The sequence below is a fragment of the Desmodus rotundus genome, chromosome 1, assembly GCF_022682495.2.
Source record: "Desmodus rotundus isolate HL8 chromosome 1, HLdesRot8A.1, whole genome shotgun sequence".
NCBI lineage: Eukaryota > Metazoa > Chordata > Mammalia > Chiroptera > Phyllostomidae > Desmodus > Desmodus rotundus.
In genome coordinates this window covers 101853646-101875257 of record NC_071387.1, presented here as the reverse complement: position 1 = coordinate 101875257, position 21612 = coordinate 101853646, and the positions used below count along the sequence as shown (strand labels likewise).

The 21612-nt window shown below is 49.6% G+C and overlaps 1 protein-coding gene across 2 annotated transcripts; it reads left to right on the top strand.

Annotated features, from left to right (window-relative positions):
* The first annotated feature begins 1000 nt into the window (after window positions 1-1000).
* On the top strand, window positions 1001-17117 carry C1H16orf89 (chromosome 1 C16orf89 homolog). 2 transcript variants are annotated; one of them, XM_045189862.3, is made up of 8 exons: window positions 1001-1314; window positions 2936-3085; window positions 4135-4285; window positions 5705-5822; window positions 7025-7160; window positions 7811-7915; window positions 9282-9368; window positions 16828-17117. In XM_045189862.3, exons 1-8 carry the CDS (start codon window positions 1110-1112, stop codon window positions 16971-16973), a joined length of 1098 nt encoding a protein of 365 aa, XP_045045797.2. In that variant the 5' UTR covers window positions 1001-1109; the 3' UTR covers window positions 16974-17117. The 2 variants fall into 2 exon arrangements, with proteins under 2 accessions (XP_045045797.2, XP_024409207.2); XM_024553439.3 differs by lacking the exon at window positions 16828-17117 and adding an exon at window positions 11650-11936 and having other exon boundaries at window positions 1004-1314.
* The last annotated feature ends 4495 nt before the right edge of the window (window positions 17118-21612 follow it).

The window sequence follows — 21612 nt, the reverse complement described above, 5'->3', positions numbered from 1 at the left end:
CAGTGAACCCCACTGAAATGCACACGCGCTTTCCCATGGAGTGGCTCCCTCAGGCTCCGCGTCCCCGCCCAGCACAGAAGCACGGGCAGCATCGGGCTCTGAAATGCAGCTGGCCAGGGCTGAAATGTGCCCTGAGTGTAAACCCCCCCAGATTTCAAAGACTTCATATGAGAAAAATAATATTTTAAAAAGAATGTAAAAAATTAGTCAGTTTTTATTGATTGCAAGTTGAAAAGGTAATATTTTGGATCTACTAGATTAAATAAAATAGATCATTAAAATTCATTTCACCTGCTTCTCACTTTTTTTTTTTTTTGCTTCTCACTTTTTTTAAAGATTTTATGTATTTACCTTTAGAGAGAGAGGAAGGGAGGGAGGAAGAGAGGGAGAGAAGCATCAATATGTGAGAGATGCATCCATCAGTTGCCTCTCAGACCCCCCCCCACTGGGGACCTGGCCCACAACCCAGGCACGTGCCCTGACTGGGAATCAAACTGGTGACCCTTTGGTTCGCCTGGTGGTGCTAAATCCATTGAGCCACACCAGCCAGGGCTGCTTCTTAGCTTTTTTTTAAAGTGGCTACTACAAAATGTGTAAGTGACCACATGGCTTATTTTTGTGGCTCATATTCTGTTTCTACTGGACAGGTGCTGCCCTAAGGAATCTTCCATCACTTGGGCAGGTGTGCCCTCAAATGAGTTTATTCCAAATTTATTTTTTTAAAAAAAACAACTCTGTGTGTCAGTGCTTTGGGATTTCCGAATTGTAATTGCAATCGCTAGATCAGAGATGTAGCCTGTGGGCATGGAAAGCGGGTGAGAAAGAAAGGGTGGGAGACCCTCCTCTCCTCAGCCCAGGGCCAGCTGGCTCCACTTCCAGACCTGGCCTGATGCCCCTCCCCTTCCCCTCCCCGCAGCCCTGCTCCAATCAGCCCCCTGCGGCTGCCCTTCCCAGAGCCCTCTGTCCAGACCAACCCAGCTGCTGGGTCAGCCCTGCCCAGCCACTCCTCTGCAGCTCTTCAGGGGTAAGGGGAGGAGGATGTAGGAACAGGTGGGAGGGGGTGTTGGCCTGGGCTGAAGCACTCTACCAGCCTCAAGCAGAAACCAGCCATGTCCAGCCTGGGGCTCCTGCTCCTGCTCTTGCTGCTGGCACCACCGCTGTGGTCCTCCTCATTGCCACCGCTAGACACACCAGAGGGCAAGGCCACCATCGCTGGCCTCATCCTCTCAGCACTGGAGAGAGCCACCTCCTTCTTGAAGAAGAGGCTGCCTGAAATCAACCTGGATGGCGTGGTGGGGTTCCGGGTGCTGGAAGGTGGGTGTGCTCTCCTTCCCCAGGACTAGCCGTCTGGAAAACCAGTTCTCAGCCTGTCACCTGCCTGCTCTGAACCTCTGGGACTTGGCCACCTTCTGGTTTTACTTCAAGGAAAGAGGGGTAGGGGGTGACTTGCTGCTGTTGGGTGGCTGGGGGCCCTGCTCTTACCACAGTTTTTAGAAGCAGGAAGGATTCAAAGGCCACATGGGAAAAGTTAGGAAATTATTATTTTCCCAGGAGGAAGTGATCCATTTGACAGTCCCTCCCTCCTGACATGCCACGAACAAGGTGGGCAGAGGGTGTGTGCCCTTGGAAGGGGTATGTATGGGAGGGTGGCCATGGAAAAAACCGAGGACCCCAAAGGTCGGTTCCAGCCCCAGCCCCGCCCACTTCTAGCCAAAGCCACCTGGAGGCTCTGAGAAAATAGCCAAGTGCTTGTTCAGCTTGGAGAAATATAAGATCCCCAAGGAGGGGACTGGAGGCAGGCCAAGGAAAACAGGGAGCCAACCCACACACACCCCATGAGTTGCAGTAGGCCCCTCCCCACAGGCCACCCTAAGTGACAAAGGGCCAACTGGGTGTCAGCCTGGCGCTCTGGCTGGCCCCTCTCTGCGTTGCCAGTGTAGCTTTCCGCACACCAGGACTCCAGGTCCCCGCAGGAGGAGGGGCTCTGGGGCAAAGACAGCTCCTTTCCTTCTGGCCGCCGCCGCCATTCTCTCCTACCACTGCAGGGCCACTGCTAGTCTGTCCACAGGGCACCTTCGTGAGAATTAGAAAAAGGCTCCCCCTTCCTCAAGTCACTTCACTGCCATCTGCTGGAAAATTGTCGTCACACGTGTACAAACCTGGGACAGGACTGTGTGTTGTCCTCGGCAGCTTGTTCAACTGTACCAGGTTCTTCGCCCTGCACTCCACTGCCTCGCTGTTCTCTCCTGTGTAGCAGCCCTAAGTCTCCCGAACTAATACTAACAGCTGCACTTTATGAAGCGCTTGCTTTGCACTATGGACAATGCTAAGTCCTTTCATGCATTAGCTCAAGTAAATCCTTTTCTTTTTCAACTTAGAGAGTTTACTCAGAAACTTACAGAGGTAGTAGGAGTGAGCCGGCTGAGCTGTGTAGGCTCAGGAAACAAGTTACAGAAGCAAAAGAAAGGCCCGTGGAGCTTAGAAGAAAGAAAGGCAGAGGCAAGGCACCTGGGAGGAAGAAAAGTAGGAAGAGAAAGGTGTGGCATGCTCCCAAGAGGCAGAGCACACCTCAATTAATTCTTATAACCCCTTCCTCCAAGAAGTAAGGACTATCATTATCTCCATTTTACAGATGAAGAAAGTGAAGTGGAGAGAAATTAAATGACTCTTGTTACCCAACACAATAGCGTTAGTCAGAATATGACCCCACCCCGCCCCCATATATCTTAGCCACCCAAAACCTTCTCACTCTGGCCCCATCCCCATCACCCAGCTGAGCCCCACAGAGGCCTAATTTCCAATAAGCTCAGCGAATTCTTTCCCCTCAGGAGCTGGAGGGGGCCGAGAGACTCGGTAGGCGTTACATCTCAGGATCTTTTTTCCTATCCACGTGGCTTGTCCGATGGTGGAATGAGTGCACTCTGTTCCCTCCCAGTGCAGCTAAATGGTGTGCAGAAGGAGTGGGCCCGGGACCCCCAGCTGCAGCCACCCAGCTTGCGTGTGGGGAAGCTGGCCCAAAAGCTGGCACTTCTCCTCCACAGATCCATCTTCTACCTCAAGCTGAGTGATCCCCAGTACCTAACAGGTAATGGTACGGGGTGGATCCCGTTTCTTCAGAAACACAGCCTCTGGGGACGTTTACGGAAATAACCCAGTGTGGCTACTGTGATGCAGAGGCAGGGTCCGGGACAGCTGGTAACCTTAACTGACTGAGTCCTGTCGGGCCAAGTGCGCCACAGGCTGCCCCTGGGGAATGTCTGTTCTGCCTGACTTCAGACTGAGACAGTCTCTCCCGCCCACATAGCGGGGGTGGAAAGTGGGAACGTGTCTGTCGTCGCCTCTCATTTGTTCAACTTGTGTCCAGGCTTGGAGACCTTCATCCTAGACCACCTGGCGTGGGGGGTAGGAATCTAAATGGTAATCCAGCCCTTTGCACGGCAAATATTAGAGTCCCTCTTGTGCCTTAGAAAGCTAATAGTTTGTTCTCCTAGTCAGCCTTAAATTACCTACCCTAACAAGGGCCCCGTCCATTAAGCCTGGCCTGACTGCTCGAGGGGTAGGGAGTGGGGATTATAAAACCAGTCCATCCTGCTCAGGACTCACGAGGTACGTCAGGCCCCACTGCTCTTGACCACAGCCCAGCCCTCCCCAGCCCTGGCCTGGCTCTCTGCAGGGCAGATCCTCCACCCTCTCCCAGGCCTGGTCCCCAAGACCCTCCCAGTTCGTGTCATCCTAAAGAAGTCCCTCGACTGGGTATCTCTGTTGTAAGAGCTTCACTTTCTAACTGAGCTGAAGGAACCAGCTAACCCTCTTTATCCATCTCAAGCTAAATCCATGGATGCAGTGGATTTAGCCAAAACCTGTCCCAACAACACTGTTCTAGTAGTATTTTAATAGTTTTGTTTAGAAAAAGAACCTCGAGTGTTTCAAACGTGAGGCCCAACCAGCAGGCAAGGCTTAGAGCCCTGAGCAGACACCGTGTGTGGTCAGGGATGCCCAGGGAGGCTCACCTAGTTCCTTGGCTCTGAGCCACAGGAGCCTGGGGCGGGGGGCGGGGGGGGGGGGGGGGGGGTTGGTAAGCATAGCGTGGCTCACTGCTCCTGGGGCTCTTTCCCACCCACTTCTCTCTGCCAGAGTTCCAGCCCACCATCCAGCTCGGATTTTGGAAGCTCCCACATGTCTGGACACACACCAACGCCTCCATGGTGTACCCCACGCTTGAACCCCAGGACTTCTTCTCGGAGGAACAAAGTGACTTGTGCCTGGTGCAGCTGCTGGGAACTGGGTGGGTTCCCTATACTTGCCCCGCTTCCCAAAAACCCAAAAGCTCATTGTTTCCATCAGTGCTCCTGTTCAACTAACTACCCAAACCCTCAAGGGTTTATACAATACCAGGAGCAGCCTCCCAGAGCCACCCTGACACCTCCCTCTCCCAGCCCCATCACATGTGAGTTGGCTCCCACTCTCCACCCAAGGCTGCCCTCCTCGTCCAACCACCCCCCACCTCTGCACTCCCACCCTCACCTCCTGGCTAGTCTCCCCACACCAGAGGGATGTTGTCAAAAACCACACCTGAACACCGCACCCCCTGTATGAAGCTTCTTCCTATTGTTCTCAGGACAAAGCCTTACGTCCTACTGCCCTTCCAGATCCCCAGGCCCCAGTGGTCCAACCCTGAGTGGCACTCTCCCACATAAGTCCATCCCTTTGCCAAGAATACGCCTCTACGGGGTCTCCTCCCATCCCACCTGACCCCTGTGCCTAAGTAACTGCTTACAGTTGAGGACTAGTTCCTGCATCCTTCCTCCAGAACCTTCCCTGACCCCACTGCATGCGGCTGACCTCCCATGATGGGCTGCCTCTCCTAACGCCACTGGTAGCCACAAGTGCAATACACATTTGTTTTTTGGTTCTGTTTCCCACACCCAGCTGTAGATCTGGAAAGCAGTACCCAAGCCTAGTTGAGCTCCCCATTTTATCCTGCTGAGCTGTGGCCTTAGAGCAGGGTGTCAAACTCATTTTTACCAAGGGCCACATCAGCCTCGCAGTTGCCTTCAAAGGGCCGAAATAATTTTAGGACTGTATAAATGTAACTACTCCTTAACTGTTAAGGAGTTGAAATTACATTCAGCCCTTTGAAGGCCACCATGAGGCTGATGTGGCCCCTGGTGAAAATGAGTTTGACACCCCTGCCTTAGAGCATATTCCCCGGGAGAGCCCTAGATGCAGGGGCCCATGGGCAGAGGCAGCAGTTGCCCAAGCCCCCATTCTCAATGCCCTTCAGAGAGGTGTTTGTGTCAGGATACAGCTGGGCTCATAGAGGGCCTGCGCTCCATCTGGCAAGGGACCCTCCCTGTTGCCCCATTCCCTTTTATGGGGCAAGCCTGGTGCAGGGGGAGTGGTCACACTGGGCCTAGACCCCAAGCTGTCTGGACTCAGAGTGCCCATGGAGCAATAGGAAGTTACAGCCCCAGTGGCTCCTCTAGCCCAAAATAGCTCCAGGTCACCTTCTTGTGCCAGGGGTGCCAATTTAGCCAATCAGAACAGACACCTGTGTTTTATGTAGCAGTCCCTTGTGTCCAGCTGGATGCCTGGAACCCACTGGGTTCTAATAACTAGTGGGGGAATTGGGACCAGGGAAGGCTCCAGGCCTTCGGGCTTCTTTCGGGACACGCTTCACAGCCTGGAACCGCCTCTCCCCCAGCACGGACGGCAGCCAGCCCTGCAGACTCTCTGACTTCTGCAGGACCCTCATGACCAAGCCTGGCTGCTCAGGCTACTGCCTGTCCCACCAGCTGCTCTTCTTCCTCTCTGCCAGAATGGTGAGTGCCTGGGGTGGGCCGGGCCACACCCTGAGGAGAAGGAAGATAAAGGCAGTGTGGTTTTGCATGCTACACACTGGGAAAATAAGCGGGTTTTTGGACCGGTGCTTTGAACATCAGGAAGGAGAAGTGAGAGTAGCCTACCATCCAATGGCTATAAAATGTAACCGAACTGGTTGGGGGTGTGGATTCAAGATTCTGTTGGACAGAGAACTTTGCTGAACAGGATCGTAGGGCATCCGAAAACAAAAAGAGAGTCAAAGAGATGCAGCAGGAAGAACTTAGTAAATACCAACAAATGGAAAAGGACTTAGGATAAAGTTGATAGCTGCTTCCAGGAGACCAAATCAAGACCAAACCAGCCCCACCCCACCTCTCCAGTGCCCAACGCCCTTCCAAGCCCCAGATCTCAAACTACGCTAAATGATGACAATGATCATTTAAAAACATCCATATTTGTTTATATAGAAAGGTAGGGCTCATTATCTGTACTCAAAAATGTAATGAAATGTCCAGAAATTTTATCTGAAAAGGGACTTACTGGTTTTGTTTAACAGATTCTTTTATTATTATTTATTTGGAAATCATCATGGACCAGTATTTTTCTAAACACAATAAAAACCAAATTATGAGGAAAATTATTTTGACTATTGGATTCAACAGGTAGAAAGTTATCCTGGCACATTGCTGTAGACATCTCTGAAGCCTATTCTCATCTCCCATCCCCTCCTGGCAGCCGTGGCCCACCCTCTGAGCGGCGCTGAGGCCGCCAGCCCAGTCAGTCTGGAATCAGAAAGTCCTAACTGCAGCTAGTGGCAACAGAGTGCCCCCTAGTGTGGGACATCCTGGAGGGCACTTCCCAGGATGGTATCACCCACCCGCATGAGCACCCCTCTAGTGCAGTTCCCCGAAGCATTACCCTTTCTCCGTGAAAACCCCTGAAGCTCCAAAAGGTTAATTTAGCAAGCCAAGGTAACACAGCTCCCAAGTGGCAGAGCCGGGACTCAAACCCAGATCTTTCTGACCCCCAGTGATTGAGCTTCCAGCAGGTGGGGAGTGTGGGTGGGGAAGAAATTCTGGGGAACGGGAAAAGACCTGACCCAAAGGTAGCTACTTGCAGGACTGACTCAGAACTGCAAGTCTTTTCCTGTAACAGAGCGCACATGTGGCACCCGTACCACCAACTTCCTTTGTCCTGGCAGAAGGGATGCAGGAACAGGCTGTTCCGCCAGAGCCAGCACTACATGAACCTGTTCTGTGCCAACATGATGGACCTGAACCAGAGGGTTGAAGCCTTCGGATACGCCTACCCTAGCAGGGATGTCTTCATGGAAAACAGTGAGCATTGCTGTCTAGGGGCAACGCAGCAGGGGGTCCCTGAGAATGGGCATACGCATGCAGAGTAGGGCTGCCAGATTTAGCAAATACAAATACAAGATGCCCAGGTAAATCTGAACTTCATACAAACAGTGAATAATTTTTAGTATAAATGTATCTCAAACATTGCATGAGCTATACTTACACGTAAATTTTTTAATTTGTTGTTTATTAGAAACTCCAATTTAACTGGGCATCCTATACTTTATCTGCCACTGTTTTGACTGCTTCCTCCCCCCAAAGTCTGACCCAGTGACAAAGTTCTGGACAGACTGACGGACTGGCAAACAGACCATCAAAGCCTTAGAGATAAGGGGGTTCCCAGGCGGTCGCTCCTTGGCTTCGGTGTCCACATCCCTCTCCTGACCCTGACTCTTGAGTCGCTCTGAACAAGGCCCCAACTGGGAGGCAGGAGCCAGGCCTGGGAGCCGCTGCTCACTAACGCAGAGCCTCAGGGCTGCCTCCTTCCAGCCACTGCATTGAGCGCCTACCTCCTGGCACTGCCTGGCCCTGGCAGGAGGAGGCAAATGGCACTGTAGTGGCCTTAGGGAGTGGCAGGAGGTGGGCCTGTAGGAGCAGGGCTGCAGAGAGTCCCCTGTATTGACTTCCAGTCATGCTCTGTGGAATTGGTGGCTTCTCTGACTTCTACAAGCTTCGGTGGCTGGAGGCCATTCTCAGCTGGCAGAAGCCGCAGGAAGGATGCTTTGGGACACCTGGTGAGCTACCCTTTGGCCCTGGCTGGGAGCAGACGGTGGTGGGGATCAGCATGTTCCAGGCCAGGTGAGGAAAGGATGCAGTGGTGGTAGGGACACAAAAAGAGATCTGCAGCACCCAAGTGCAGGCACACACACAAACCACACACAGGAGGAAATGGGCCGAAAACTTTGGAGCCAAACCTGCAGGAGAGGAGACAGTCATGTTGGAAGACGTTGGCCCCCTGCACCTACGTCCTTGCACTGACAGTTCATTCCTCCGAGTATTCCCTGAGCACCTACCGTGGCCACACACTGGTCTGGGCTCCAGATAAGCTAGGGCACTGAGGAAGAGACGCAAAACACACCTAAACAAACCAGTAAGTGAAATAATTGTGAGCTCTGAAAGTGCTGCGAAGGAGACCCAAGCTGAGAAGGAAAAGAACATCAGGGAAGGTTCTTTAGGCAGAGTGGTCAGGGGAGATGTCTGGGAGCGGGTGACTTGGAAGCAAAGGGTGGAAGATGCTGTGCCTTTCCAGCTGTGTCACACTGGACATCTGGTCCTCATTGGAGTACAATGCTTTACCTCTCTGAGCCTCAATTTCCCCTACTGTAACTAAATGGGCATCATAATCTCCTTTCTAAATTGTGAGGAGCAGATGCAATACTTGTGAAACCATCTGGGTGCAGAGAAGGCTGCCAATAAATGCTGGCGTCCTAAATGAAAAGTTTGTGATGCTCGAGGAGGCAAAGCTTTTGAAATAAGAAAATCTGTTTTGAAGCAGAGGAGTTCATGAAACAAAGATTCTCAGGCCCCAGACCTATAGATTCAGTGTGTAGAGTTGGGGCTGTAGAACCTGCATTTTTTTTTTGATGTTTTAAATTTATTTTTCAATTACACTTGACATACAATATCATGTAGCTTCAGGAACCTACATTTCTATTTTTGTTTTATTTGTTAGAGAAAGAGGGGAAGGGAGGGAGAAGGAAAGTGAAAGAAACCGATCAGTTGCTTGTCACATTCATCCCAAACCAGGGACTGAACCTGCAACCCAGGCATGTGCCCTGACCAGGAATTGAACCAGCGACCTTTCGTTTTGCTGGATGACACCCAACCAACTGAGCCACACCAGTCAGAGCCATGGACCTGCATTTTTAATGCACTCCTCTGGCCATTCTGATGTGGGTGGCTGAGGGACCACAATTTGAGAAATACCAGTAGATGACAAATTTAGGCCATGTGGAAGGGTCTGCAGACAGGTGGTCGAGGAAACTTCTGGAAGAGCCTCCAGATCCGAGACAGGACCTGAGTTGCTTGGGATGTTGTGAGAGGGAGGTTTAGCAAGTAACGTTTAAAAATCCATCTGTTTGTCTTTCACTCTTCTCCCAGATGCTGAAGATGAGGAATTATCTAAAGTCATTCAACACCAACAGCATTATCTGAGGAGAGTAAAGAGGCGAGAAAAGCAATTTACAGGTAATAAAATACCCAAGGGGCTTCTTGGCATGAAAGAGAGACTGCGCAGAAAGGCTCTCAATGGAAAACAGGCCCCCACATCACTGAAGGGGCCCTTTGACGGGCCCTTGTGTTTGGGGGAGAGGGGTAGGAGTCCCAGGTACCCTCCCCTTGCAAAGTGGGGGTCCAGAGATGTTGTCTCAGTGAAAGGAACACAAAAGAGAAGTTTCAGCCTATTACTAAATCACAGAGATAGCCCCTCTCCATCGAAGTCTAATCAGGAGAACAATCCACATGAGAAACTTCCCAAGAGGGAACTGAATATAGGAAACGTGTCTCAGAGGAGTGGCAAGAGCTGAAAATGGTAAAAGTAAGAAAACCCAGGGATGAACCACTTCAGGATACCACTGCCCTCCCTGGAGGCAGAGCTGCGGGGAGGAGGTTGTCAGCCGAATCTTCAGGGGCTGGGCATAGAGGAGCCAGAGAGGGGGAGAAATGCCTCAGCTTCTACCTTAGCTCCCCCTGTGCCTGCTGTTGGTGGGCAAGGCAGCCTGGGAAATGTAGTTTGAAGAGATCAGTGCACTGGGATTTGGAGCAAAGAGCAGGGAGGGAATCTGAGAGCCAACATGCAAGTAACTAGCACAGTCCCAGGGGCCACATGTCCTGGTGTCCCCAGCTTACACCTGTTGTCCTGGACGGTGCTTCTTTTCCTCCCCAAAGCGTCTTGGTTGAAATTATAGGTTATTTGGTCAGCCCGCCAATGCAAAGAGACTGAGAATGGGACATAACTATATTGGAAAGGAGAAAGGCAAGATGTAACATAGAATAAAGGGATGGAGAGAGGTAGGGAGGGAGAAAGGGGGAAGGGAGGACTTGATGTCAATCTTTTTACTAATAAAAATAAACAACTGCTGGGAAAAAGCAGGAAGGGAAGAGGAAAGCCAGCTCAAAGTAGATGTCCAACATATGCTGGGGGATGATTTCAGTAACTGAACATCTCATCATCAACCCCACCACAGCCTCATCATCTACCTGCACACCGATGAGAGAGGAGTGGAGTCGAAAATCCAGTGGGTCCATTTTGTAGCTGCCCCCAGGGGTTGGGCAGGGCAAGGAAAAGACTTTCTCGGGAGACTCCTGGAGGCCCCCTGTCTGACTAGGCCTGCCCGACACAGAGGAGTCTGGGACTACCTATGGCAGGTGGTAGGGAGCCTGCAGTGCACACCCTGGGAGCTGGCTGCTCCCTAACCCCTGAGAGCTGGACAGGGAGCTGTAGAAATTCCGAAGCCCAAGGCCCTTTCTGGTTGACCAGCAGCCTAGAAAACTGGCTGGGAGGGAGTGATGTGCTCCTTTCTTTACTTATAACACACACTCATGGAGATTAAGGGCACAGGATTTGAAGCCAGACTGTCTGGGCTCAAATCTGCTTCTGCCCCTATTCACTGTGGGAATCCCTCAATTTCTCTGAGCCTCAGTTTCCTCATCTGTAAAATGAGGACCAAACAGAGCATCCTTCACAGGGCTGTTGGGGCTAATATCAGATCATTGTACAAAGCACTCCCCATGGGGTTTGGTGTATGGTAGGCCACTGGTAAGTGGTGAGTAATTAGGCTCCTTGAAATCTGCATTCTCCCTCCCTCCAAGGGGTCTGGCTGCAGTTCTTCTTTTCTCCAAGTTTGTGAGGGGAGAGAAACATCTTGGCTCCCTCCACCTGCCCAGAGACCGGAGGTGGGCAGCCCCCTCTGAGTTCAGAGAACTAAAGAACATCTAAGGGGTCCCTGTTTCAGGCAGGTGCTCTCGTGGGACCTGCAGGCCTGAGGCAGCAGTGAGAGAGGCTGTTGGGGTCAATAAATGAGCTATGAAATTACCAAGGCTGGGAGCTCAGCTATGTTCTCTGAGCCTCAGTTTCCCCAACTATAAAATGGGGCTCAGTGGGCCTGACAGCAGGGGAAACAGGAAGGAGCTGGGCAGGGATATGGCCTCAGGTCAGACAGTGGGGTGGGAACTGCGGGAGGTGCGGAGCACTCCAGCAAAAGAGCATGAATCATATCACAGTCACACCCCAAGACCCCAAGACAGGGGCCTTGCTTTTGTGTCCTTTATTACTAAGTCATTGGAAGGAGGTGTAACCTCCCGGATGGCTGAAGACATTTCTCTGGAGAAGGGAGCCATTAGCAGCCAACACACTCAGCTGGCAGATGGGTGCCCAACAAAAGTGGAGCTGTGGGCACAAGGCTGGTTGGGGGAATATCTGAAAAGCACTCAACCCAGCACTCACGGGCGGACTCTGTCTCCCTCCCAGATGGCTGCTCCTCCCACAACACAGCCATGGCCGTGGCGGCCCTGGGCGGCTTCCTCTACGTGCTGGCACAGTACCCCCCAGCAGGCAGAGAGCTGTGGCAAGCCACAATGACACCACCAACGGCCACTCATGTGGATGGCTTTGTTCCTGCCACCCCAGGAATATAAAACCAACACCTTTCATCCTTCTTTCCTGAAGTCCTGGGTCACACCCTGAGAAGGAGGAGGCTGAGAGCAAAGCACCCCAGCTTTGTCCCCTCGGGGCTCAGAACCAGGGGCGGGGGCGGGGGGGGGCGGGGGATGGATCCAGGCATAGCAGCAGATGAATAAATTTAGAGTGCAGTTGAGTGTTGTTTCTCAGCCTTTTGGACAACTCTAGGGCTCTATTCTGAGTCTTCAACCCATTCAACACAAACTCTAAAGAGACCTGTAAACTTTGAGTCTTAAAAACAATTTGTTCAACTGTCAACTGTTGCATCTTCCCCAATGGAAGAAGTAAGGGTCTTGAAAATTAAGTGCAGCTCTGACCTAGAACTAGAAATAGAAGCACAAAAGGCAGCGCATAAAATCTTTATATCCTAAGCAAAAATCTCTGTGGTATCAGGAAGTGGCGTCATGTCACAGTCATGTCATTTTACAAAAAGCAATGTAGCATGATGGTGAACTGTGTGTTCTGCACCTTGGCTGACTGAGTCCCAGGCCCAGTTGTCCCACTAATTAGCTCAGTGTCCCTGGGCAAAGTCATTTAGTGTCTCTGTGACTCTTTTTCCACATCAGTACAATTGAGGTAATCAGAGTACCTACCCCAGTGTTAGCTCCACCGCTGTGAGACTTACATGTGTAGAGTGCTGATAATGGCACCTGTGATGTAGTAAGTCCCAGGTAAATATTACCTGCTACCATAAGGACGGTGATGTCAGGTTACAGGCTTGTCCCCATGCAGTGGAAAGGGGAAGCTGACCTGTCAACATTTCTCTCATCACATTTTGTGGCTCTTCCCTTGTATTCTGCCCCAGTGTGAGTATAACTAAACATGTCAGCTGGAGTTCTAACAATAATTGAGTATTTGCCAAAGACCTGGAATTTTATTATGGATCCAGACCCTGTCCGTGGTGCTGATTTCAGCCTAGTATCAGACAGGCATCAAAATTAGATTCCAGGGTAGCAAAACCAGCTAAAACCCAGTCCTTGGGCTAGGCTCTTCAAGTCCATCATCCTGCTTTGCTTCAAAGTGGGAAATCACAGCTGATCATCCTTATGGGGCAATTTATTCATATTTGAGAGTCCAAATTAAAACACTCCAGGGGTGGGGGGAGGTCTTGCCTTTGGGAATTAGTCTCCTCTGTCCACTGTTTGTTGCCACCCCTGGAAGTTTTCCTGAAATTGCTCTTAAGTTGTCAGGCCCACAGGAACTTTCCTGGATTCTGTTGACAAGTTTGACTTGCACTTTTGTGTGTGTGTGTGTGTATTTTTAAAAATATTTTTTAAATTTAAGGCAGGGAGAGAAACATCAATGCACAAGAAATACACTGACCTGCTGTCTCTCACAGAACACAGGCATGTGCCCTAACTGGGAATCAAATTGGCAACCTCTCGATCCACAGGCCAGTGCTCAATCCACTGAGCCCCACCAGCCAGGGCTTGACTTGTGGGTTTTTTTTTTTAAATTGTATTTATTTATTCTTAGAGAGAGGGGGAAGAGAGGGACAGAGGGGGAGGAACATCAATGTGTGGTTGCCTCTCATCTGGCCCCCACTGGGGACCCGGCCCACAGCCCAGGCATGTGCCCTGACCAGGAATGGAACCCATGACCCTTCGATTCACAGCCTGCACTCAATCCACTGAGCTACACCAGCCAGGGCTTGACTTGCTTTTGAGTTGTAGTTTTCTTAGGCACTCAGGGGCCAGAATTGAATACCCACTTGGCACTCTGTATACGTCAGGATTTCTTTCACATTGCCTTGGAAACGAAATTTACCAAGACAGAGATACAACCAGATTAGGGACAGTTATGCCTTACCTCCCATCATTCCTGAATTCAGATGGATTAGTCACTGGAGCCTGACACCAGTTGTTTTTAGAAGGCTTAAGTTACCAAACCAGGGTGGGAAATGACTCTAGGAGAAACCGGAGTCTACAAGTCCACTCAGGATGAGGGGATCCCTAACGTCATCCACCTGTCCACACAAGACATGGAGCGTATGACAGAATCTCTACCTCTCAAAACCTGAAGATTGCTTCTAGGATACTGTAAATACCCTCATAGCACTTACATAATAGATACAAAATACAACACAAACATAAGAAAATGATTTTAGCTCATAATACTTAAAATGGCTTTATAAAAAGCAGCTTCGGGCCCTGGTCAGTGTGGCTCAGTGGATTGGGTGCCCGCCTGCAAACCAATAGGTCTCTGGTTCAGGTCGCTGGGTCCATTCCTGGTCAGGGCACGTGCCTGAGTTGTAGGCTGGGTTCCCCAGCTGGGGGTGTGCAAGAGGCAATCGATCAATGTGTCTCTCACACACTGATGTTTGTCTCCCTCACTTTCTCCCTCCCTTTCCCTCTCTTTAAAAAGTAAATAAATAAAATCTTTAAAAAATAATAAAAAGCAGCTTTGGTTTTCCAGACTCCAAAACAAACATGCATCCCCACTTGAGAAAGAACTTGCTTCTAGGAAGAAGAGCAGAGGGCTACAAACTGACTTTGAGGCAGGATAGTAAGAAGCCAGGGAAATTCCTTGACAAGTGGAATAAGGGAAACTGAGACAAAATAATTAAACGAGGCCAAACAATTTGAACAATGTACAGCCAGCTAATGAATCAAAGGGTTTATCTTCCATAACCAAGGAAACCTAGGAAGAAATAGTTTACACATTCCAGACCATCCCGGCCGGCCTCGGTGCCAGTCCCTCTTCAATAACATTCTTTAAGAATAAAACAAGCCAGGTCCTGACTGGTGTGGCTCAGTGGGTTGGGTGTCATCCTGCAAACCAGAAGATCGCTGGTTTGATTCCCGGTTGGGGTTGGGCGAGAAGCAACTGATGATCGATGTTTCCCTCAAGATTAATGTTTTTCTCTTCCTCCCTCCCTTCCTCTCTCTAAAAATAAATTAAATCTTTTAAAAGATAAAACTAACCATAAAAATAACCCCGATGCCTTTATACACACATTTTGATGAATCAACATACTGAAGGAGACAGCTGAAAAGCTAGTGAATATTCTGTTAAGACCCTCCCGGATGAGGAACCAAGATGGCGGCGTAGGTAGACACACTGCGCCTCCTCGCACAACCAGAACTGACAGAGAATCGAACAGCAAGGGGGACCAACACCAAGGAAATAGAAAATAAACACATCCAGACTGGTAGGAGGGGCGGAGACGGGCACCAGGGTGGAGAGGACTTGCGTGGCTGTGGCGGGACTGAGACTGGCGGAGTGTGGGACAAATGGCGCAGGCAGTCCGAGCACTAGCAGACCCTGCGGCCCCACATTTGCACAGATAAACCCAGAGGGCCGGACTCAGAGTGGCGGGTAGCACCCTGCGGCACCACATTCGCCCACAGATAAACCTGACCAACGGTGGGCAGCGAAGCAGACCGCGCAGCCCAGGGCTCCAGCTGGGGGAAATAAAGCCTCAAACCTCTGATTGAAAGCGCCCCTGGGGGTTGGGGCGGTAGCAGGAGAGACTCCCAGCCTCACAGGAGAGGTTGTTGGAGACACCCACAGGGGCCTACAGTGTGCACAGGCCCACTTACTCGGGAACCAGCACCAGAGTGGCCCAGTTTGATTGTGGGTATCGGAGTGAAAGATTGAAATCCGGAGGAGAGTGAGGCGGGCGCCATTGCTCCCACTTGGCCCCTCCCCCAGGTACAGCGTCACAGCGCAGCCACCAGCATTACCCCGCCCCGTGAACACCTAAGGCTCCGCCCCTTAAAGTAACAGATGCGCCAAGACAAAAAAAGAAAAAAAAATGGCCCAAATGACAGAACACTTCAAAGCTCCAGAAAAAATACAACTAAGCAATGAAGAGATAGCCAACCTATCGGATGCACAGTTCAAAGCACTGGTTATCAATATGCTCACAGACTTGGTTGAATCTGTTCGAAAAACAGATGAAAAAATGAAGCCTATGCTAAGAGAAACAAAGGAAAATGTACAGGGAACCAATAGTGATGAGAAGGAAACTGGGACTCAAATCAATGGTATGGACCAGAAGGAAGAAACAAACATCCAACCAGAAAAGAATGAAGAAACAAGAACCTGGAAAAATGAGGAGAGGCTGAGGAACCTCCAGGACACCTTGAAACGTTCCAACATCCGAATTATAGGGGTGCCAGAGGAGAAGAGGAAGATCAAAAAATTGAAAACTTATTTGAACAAATAATGGAGAACTTCCCCGATCTGGCAAAGGAAATAGACTTCCGGGAAGTCCAGGAAGCCCAGAGAGTCCCAAAGAAGCTGGACTTAAGGAGGAACACAAGGCACATCATCATTACATTACCCAAGATTAAACGCAAGGACCTACATCCAAGATTACTGTATCCAGCAAAGCTATCATTTAGAATGGAAGGGAAGATAAAGTGCTTCTCAGATAAGGTCAGGTTAAAGAAGCTCATCATCACCAAGCCCTTATTATATGAAATGTTCAAGGGAGTTACCTAAGAAAAAGAAGATCAACATTAGGAACAGTAAAAATCACAGCAAGCTCACAGTTATTAACGGCCACACATAAAACAAAAATGAGAGCAAACTAGGCAAACAACTAGAATATGAGGGTTGTCAATAAGGGAGTGGGAGGGGGAGAGGGGGGTAAAGGTACAGAGAATAAGTAGCATAGATGATAGGTGGAAAATAGACAGGGGGAGGGTAAAAATAATGTAGGAAATGTAGAAGCCAAAGAACTTATAAGTATGACCCATGGACATGAACTATGGGGGGGGAATGTGGGAGGGAGGGGGGTGGGCAGGATGGAGTGGAGTGGGGGGGGGGAATGGGACAACTGTAATAGCATAATCAATAAATATATTTAAATTAAAAAAAAAAGACCCTCCCCTGAGACCTCCCCTAGGATTCCAGCCAGCAGCCAAAGAAAGATAAAAAGCCCCAAGACAAAGAATCCAGCCGTGCTCTCCCTCCCAGGAGCACACTCCACACCTCTTCCTTTGCCCTCTTCCCCCACAGGCCTGCAACTCCTGAACTCTAAGGACCCCACAAGACTTGCAACCAGGGGAGCAGTGCGCAGCGGCAGCTCGGCCCTAGCTTACCCCAAACCTGTCCCCAAGCCCCTTTTCTCTGACTTCCCAGTGGGCTCACTTGTTTTACTGTGACTTCTATTTCTTACAGAGGCAAAGCAGCCCCACCTACATTCTCTCCTGTTGCTTTTTCTACCCTAAGTCCTTCCTCTGTTTCACCCTCCCCAGCTTTAATACATGCACTGTCAATGTAAGAAACATTCAAACCTGTAGAGAATTTTGGGTGAGTTTATTTGAGCCAAGCTGACGACAATTGACAGGAAGCAGTATCTCAACAGATTGAGAAATGCTCAGGAGAATGGCATTTATTTTATTTACTTTTATTTATTTACCTTACTTTATACATTAGAATCAAAGGAGGAGCCATAAGGGGGCTACATGAAATCCACTGGTGATAGATTAGGGGAGGCAGGAAAAAGCAAAGCAGGAAACTTCTGGAATTGGATAAAAGGTAAAATGACAAACACATACTTCTTTTACACACAGGATACCATACAGGTGGGTACAGGATAGTTAACAGTCAACAATTAGCGTGATAACAATAACAAGGAGGGGATTTGGGGTCTCAGCTTGTGCCCAAGGGGCTGGGAAAAAAGGGAAGTTACCTTGACATTCCAAAGGTATGTTATCATAGATGCAAAAAAAAATAGACAGGCTTAGTTAAAGTAAAGATTGACTACCTGCCATGAACTGCTTTCAGTTAATAAGTTTTAATTTGAGACCATCCTTTGTGGTTACTTTAGGTCTCCGACTTTGTAAGGCTGCCTCGCAGGACTCCCCTGAGCTTGTCGGGTTAACCTGTGGCCCCTTTTTCTCCCACAGTACTCTCAAAATCACCTGGACTCATGTTGTGAAATATTTCCTAAAATAAGTCAAGAACTCACAAGTTACAGCGGGCATGAGGCAGCCCCACTCTGGGCCCAGACCCCAGCCAGTGCTTCAAAACCAGCTGCCGCGTCTTCTTACAGCTGTGTGACCAGGGGCCAGAGCCTGCCCTCTCTATGCCGCCATTTCCTTTTCTGTGTAAAGGATACCTTAGTAACACCCACCTTCTAGGATTCATAAGGGCATCCAATAAAGTGGGTTAGGGCAAGCCCCTTGCACAGTGCTTGAGGTTGAGATGGGCTCACGTGACTGTCAACTGTGAGTTTTCTTGTGAAACCCAGCATCCACACCACCTCCAGGGTTTTGTTACCTATTATTCACTAGCAGGTGGCATCATCCCCATCCATCCATACAATACTGACCGAGAGCCTGCTGAGTGCCACGCTGTGGTCTTGTTATGGGAAACTCCGAGAAACTCGGTTCTTCTCACCAACGCAGTAAAGAATTACAGATCAGCAAGTCTATCAGCGTACAAGCAGGGTTTATCGGTGATCTGCTCTCGGGCCTAGCTAAGGTGGAGGTGGGGGGATGAAAGGCATAGGTTCAGGGCAACTGGAACCTGAAAGGCATAGGCAGGACAGTGAAACAAAGCAGGGTAAGGGTAGCCAAAGGCCAGGATAGCAAGCACAGCAGTGGTCAGAACAAGAGAGCTAGAGCAGGAGAAATAGCCTTTGGTTTGAGGACTTAAATAGTTGGCAGGATGGAGGAGAGTGAAGAAGTTACATATTAATTCACAGATAAAGCGGGTGCTAACTTTCCAGGAAGGGGGCATGAAAACCCAAAGGTATTAATGGGACCCAAAGGTATTAATGGGCTTCTTCCTTTAGGTACAATGGGCCCTGTCCGGCCTTTCAGGCCGTGGGATGAAAGCATAGCTTCATAGGCTTTCTTTCCCAGATAATGGAAAAGATATGTAGAATTTCAAGGACTGCTGAGTCAGTGGGTGGGACATGTATCCCTCCTCCGCTCTGCCTTGGTTTCCCCTCTGGCCACTCATTCTACCCTAACATCCCCCCCTCAAGTAACAGGAACCCAAATCTTTGGGGACTTTGGGCTCAGGATGGCTGGGTTAGTGGGTGAGACATTTCTCCCTCCTACTCTCTGCCTCGGTTTCCCCTGTAACTCATTCTACTGGAGCGGTCTGGGCATGGGAAATACAGCTGAGAGCACAAACAATGACCCTGTGCCTATCCATTTATTCAAGAAATACCCGTGAAGCACCTACTGTGTGTCAGACACCGTGCAAAGAAAGCAGTGGCCTCTGCTCTCACAAGATGACAGTCAAGGCAGGAGACAGACACTAGGAAACAGTTTTAATCAAGCAGGTCGAGCTTATGGCAGGGACCAACTGGGTGCATCGCTTAAACATTGTATTCTTTCCCTCAATTCATAATCACATACCAATGAGCAAATATTCATGGTCTAGGTTAGTGGAGGAAACACAAAGATGCTTGCTATATTATACGCTCAGTCAATGCCTGATGAATGCATGAAAAAGCTAAATGGCAACAGAAGAGGTCTATTCAGGAAACGCATGCCCCACCGCTGAATGGGGTGCAGAACTGAGAGGGGCAAGAGAGCCTGTGGACTGAGAGGGCTCAAGGAGGAGTCCACAACCCTCAATGCCCATCCAGGTCAGCCTCGGGCTTAAAACCCTCCCTGGGTTTGCAAACATTCTGTTCCCACCCCCAGCTCCAGGCAACCACTGATCTGCTTACTGTCTGCAGATTTGCCTTGTTTGGACATTTAATACAAATAAAACCACTTGACAAAACTTTGGGGGGTGATTAAAATGTCCTAAAATATGTTAAGGTGATGATGAGATATCTCTACACATTTAACGGTACACTTAAAACATAAATTTTATTATATGTAAATTGCACCTCAGTAAAACTTAAAAAAAAAAAGAACCTTTCAGTCGCTTCCTATTTTACTTGGGCTAAAATCCAAACTCACTTGCCATGAGCCCTGTGGGATCTGCGTTGACACGGCCCTCCCACCTCAACCCTCCCCTCGCTCTGCCCTCCCTGCTGGCTGACCTTCCTCTTCCTCGCACCAAGCTCTGCCCTTCCTCCAGGCTCTGCAGTGCCTTCTGCCTGCAAGGCTCTGGCCCGCAACTGCCCACAACTGTCGCTTCTTTCCTGCTCTTTCTGTCTCTGTCTAAATGGGCTCACAGAGACCTTCCCTGTCACCCCAGTGACACTGTTCTCTGTCCATCTTGCCTCTTCCCAGCTCTCACCACGCTTGTTTGCATCATTTAGTGTCGGTTTCCCCATTCAAATCTAAGATCCAGGAAGCCAGGGCCAGTGTGTCTGTTTCATCAGCATCTGGCATTTAAGGGAGCTCAATCCGTGGAATCCACAAATGATGGTGGTGTTACCAGACGGGGTCTGGGCCCGGAGCAGGTCTGCCTCCCACCGGCCAGTAGTCTGTGAGTATTGACTTTGTGTAGGAAAAATTTCACAACATGATTTTGAGAGTATGTTTATTAAAACTGAGGACAGTGAAACAAAGGAAGGGCTTAAGGTAGAAGAGGCAATAGGAGAGAGAAAGAGGAACAGGGGGCCTTGGAGACAGGTTCAGGGGGTACCTTAGAGTTTAGAGGGAAAGATAGCAGAAATAGGAGGTGTGGGTGTGCTCTAATGAAAGCGTGCAGTGGACTGAGTGTCTGTTAAAGCGGAGACCAGTGCCTGTGGGGGGAGATGCGGGGGAAGGGAAGGGGCTGGTAGGCTCCTGCAAGGGAGAAGGTTCCTGGATTCTTAGTCTTGAGGCTTTTTATGTTTCTTTGGCTGTTGGCCAGAATCCTAGGGGAGGTCTCAGGGGAGGGTCTTAAGAGAATATTCATTTGCATTCAGGTGTCTCCTTCAATATGCTGATTCATCAAAATGTGTGTACAGAAGGATCAAGATTATTTTTCTGGTTAGCTTTATTTTTAAAGCACATTATGGAAAAGGAACAAGGGACCAGGACCAAGGCTGGTCTGCCCCGGGACAGTCTGGAACGTGTAAACCATTTGCTCCTGCGTGTCCTTGGTTATGGAAGATAAAACCCTGTGATTCATTAGCTGACTGTAAGTTGCTCTTGTTTAATTATTTTGTCTCAGTTTCCCTTGTTCCACTTGTCAAGGAATTTCCCTAGCTTCTCACTATCCTGCCTCAGTGGAACCCAGATGAGGATGCTAAGAGGGGACCAAGGTCTTCCAAACGAAGAATAGGTGTGAGCAAAGGAGAAGGCCCTGAGTCGGTTAGCTGATTTGACTGGAATTGTGGCTTTGGGCTTGTTAAAAGATAAACTGAGGCATATTTAAAATGTTAAGGGTTTATCTGAGCAAAAATCAATTCAAATCAAGGAGCACCAGACTGGAAGTGCTTTGGAGCACTTGGCCGCATGAGCCAGGGCAAGACTCCTGTGGAGAAAGCGGGGAAGCAACTGCAGGAAACTGATGGGCTAGAGCTTAAAGCCTAGTGAACTGTTTATGGCTGTCGTTAGCATTTGGATATCATAACCTTGAGGCATTTCCAGGTTTAAGTTTTGGGTTACTTACTTTGCAGGCAGCCATGGCATTGGAGCCAGATCAGTCCCATGGCCTCCTTGTTTAATTCATGTAACAGGCTGCTCAATGCAAATGAGAATTTCTGTGGCACTTGTGTGCTTAGAACAACTTGGCACAGGAGTGACAAACATCAAAGTAGGGAAAAGGCCAAAGGTCAGAACTGGCCAGAGAATGCCCACCACTCGCCAACTCCTGGGTGATATACAGAGAAAGGAGGACTCCAGAAGCAGGGAAGTTGGTGGCAGGCCTGTGCTGGTTTGCTGGTGGCTCTGGCAG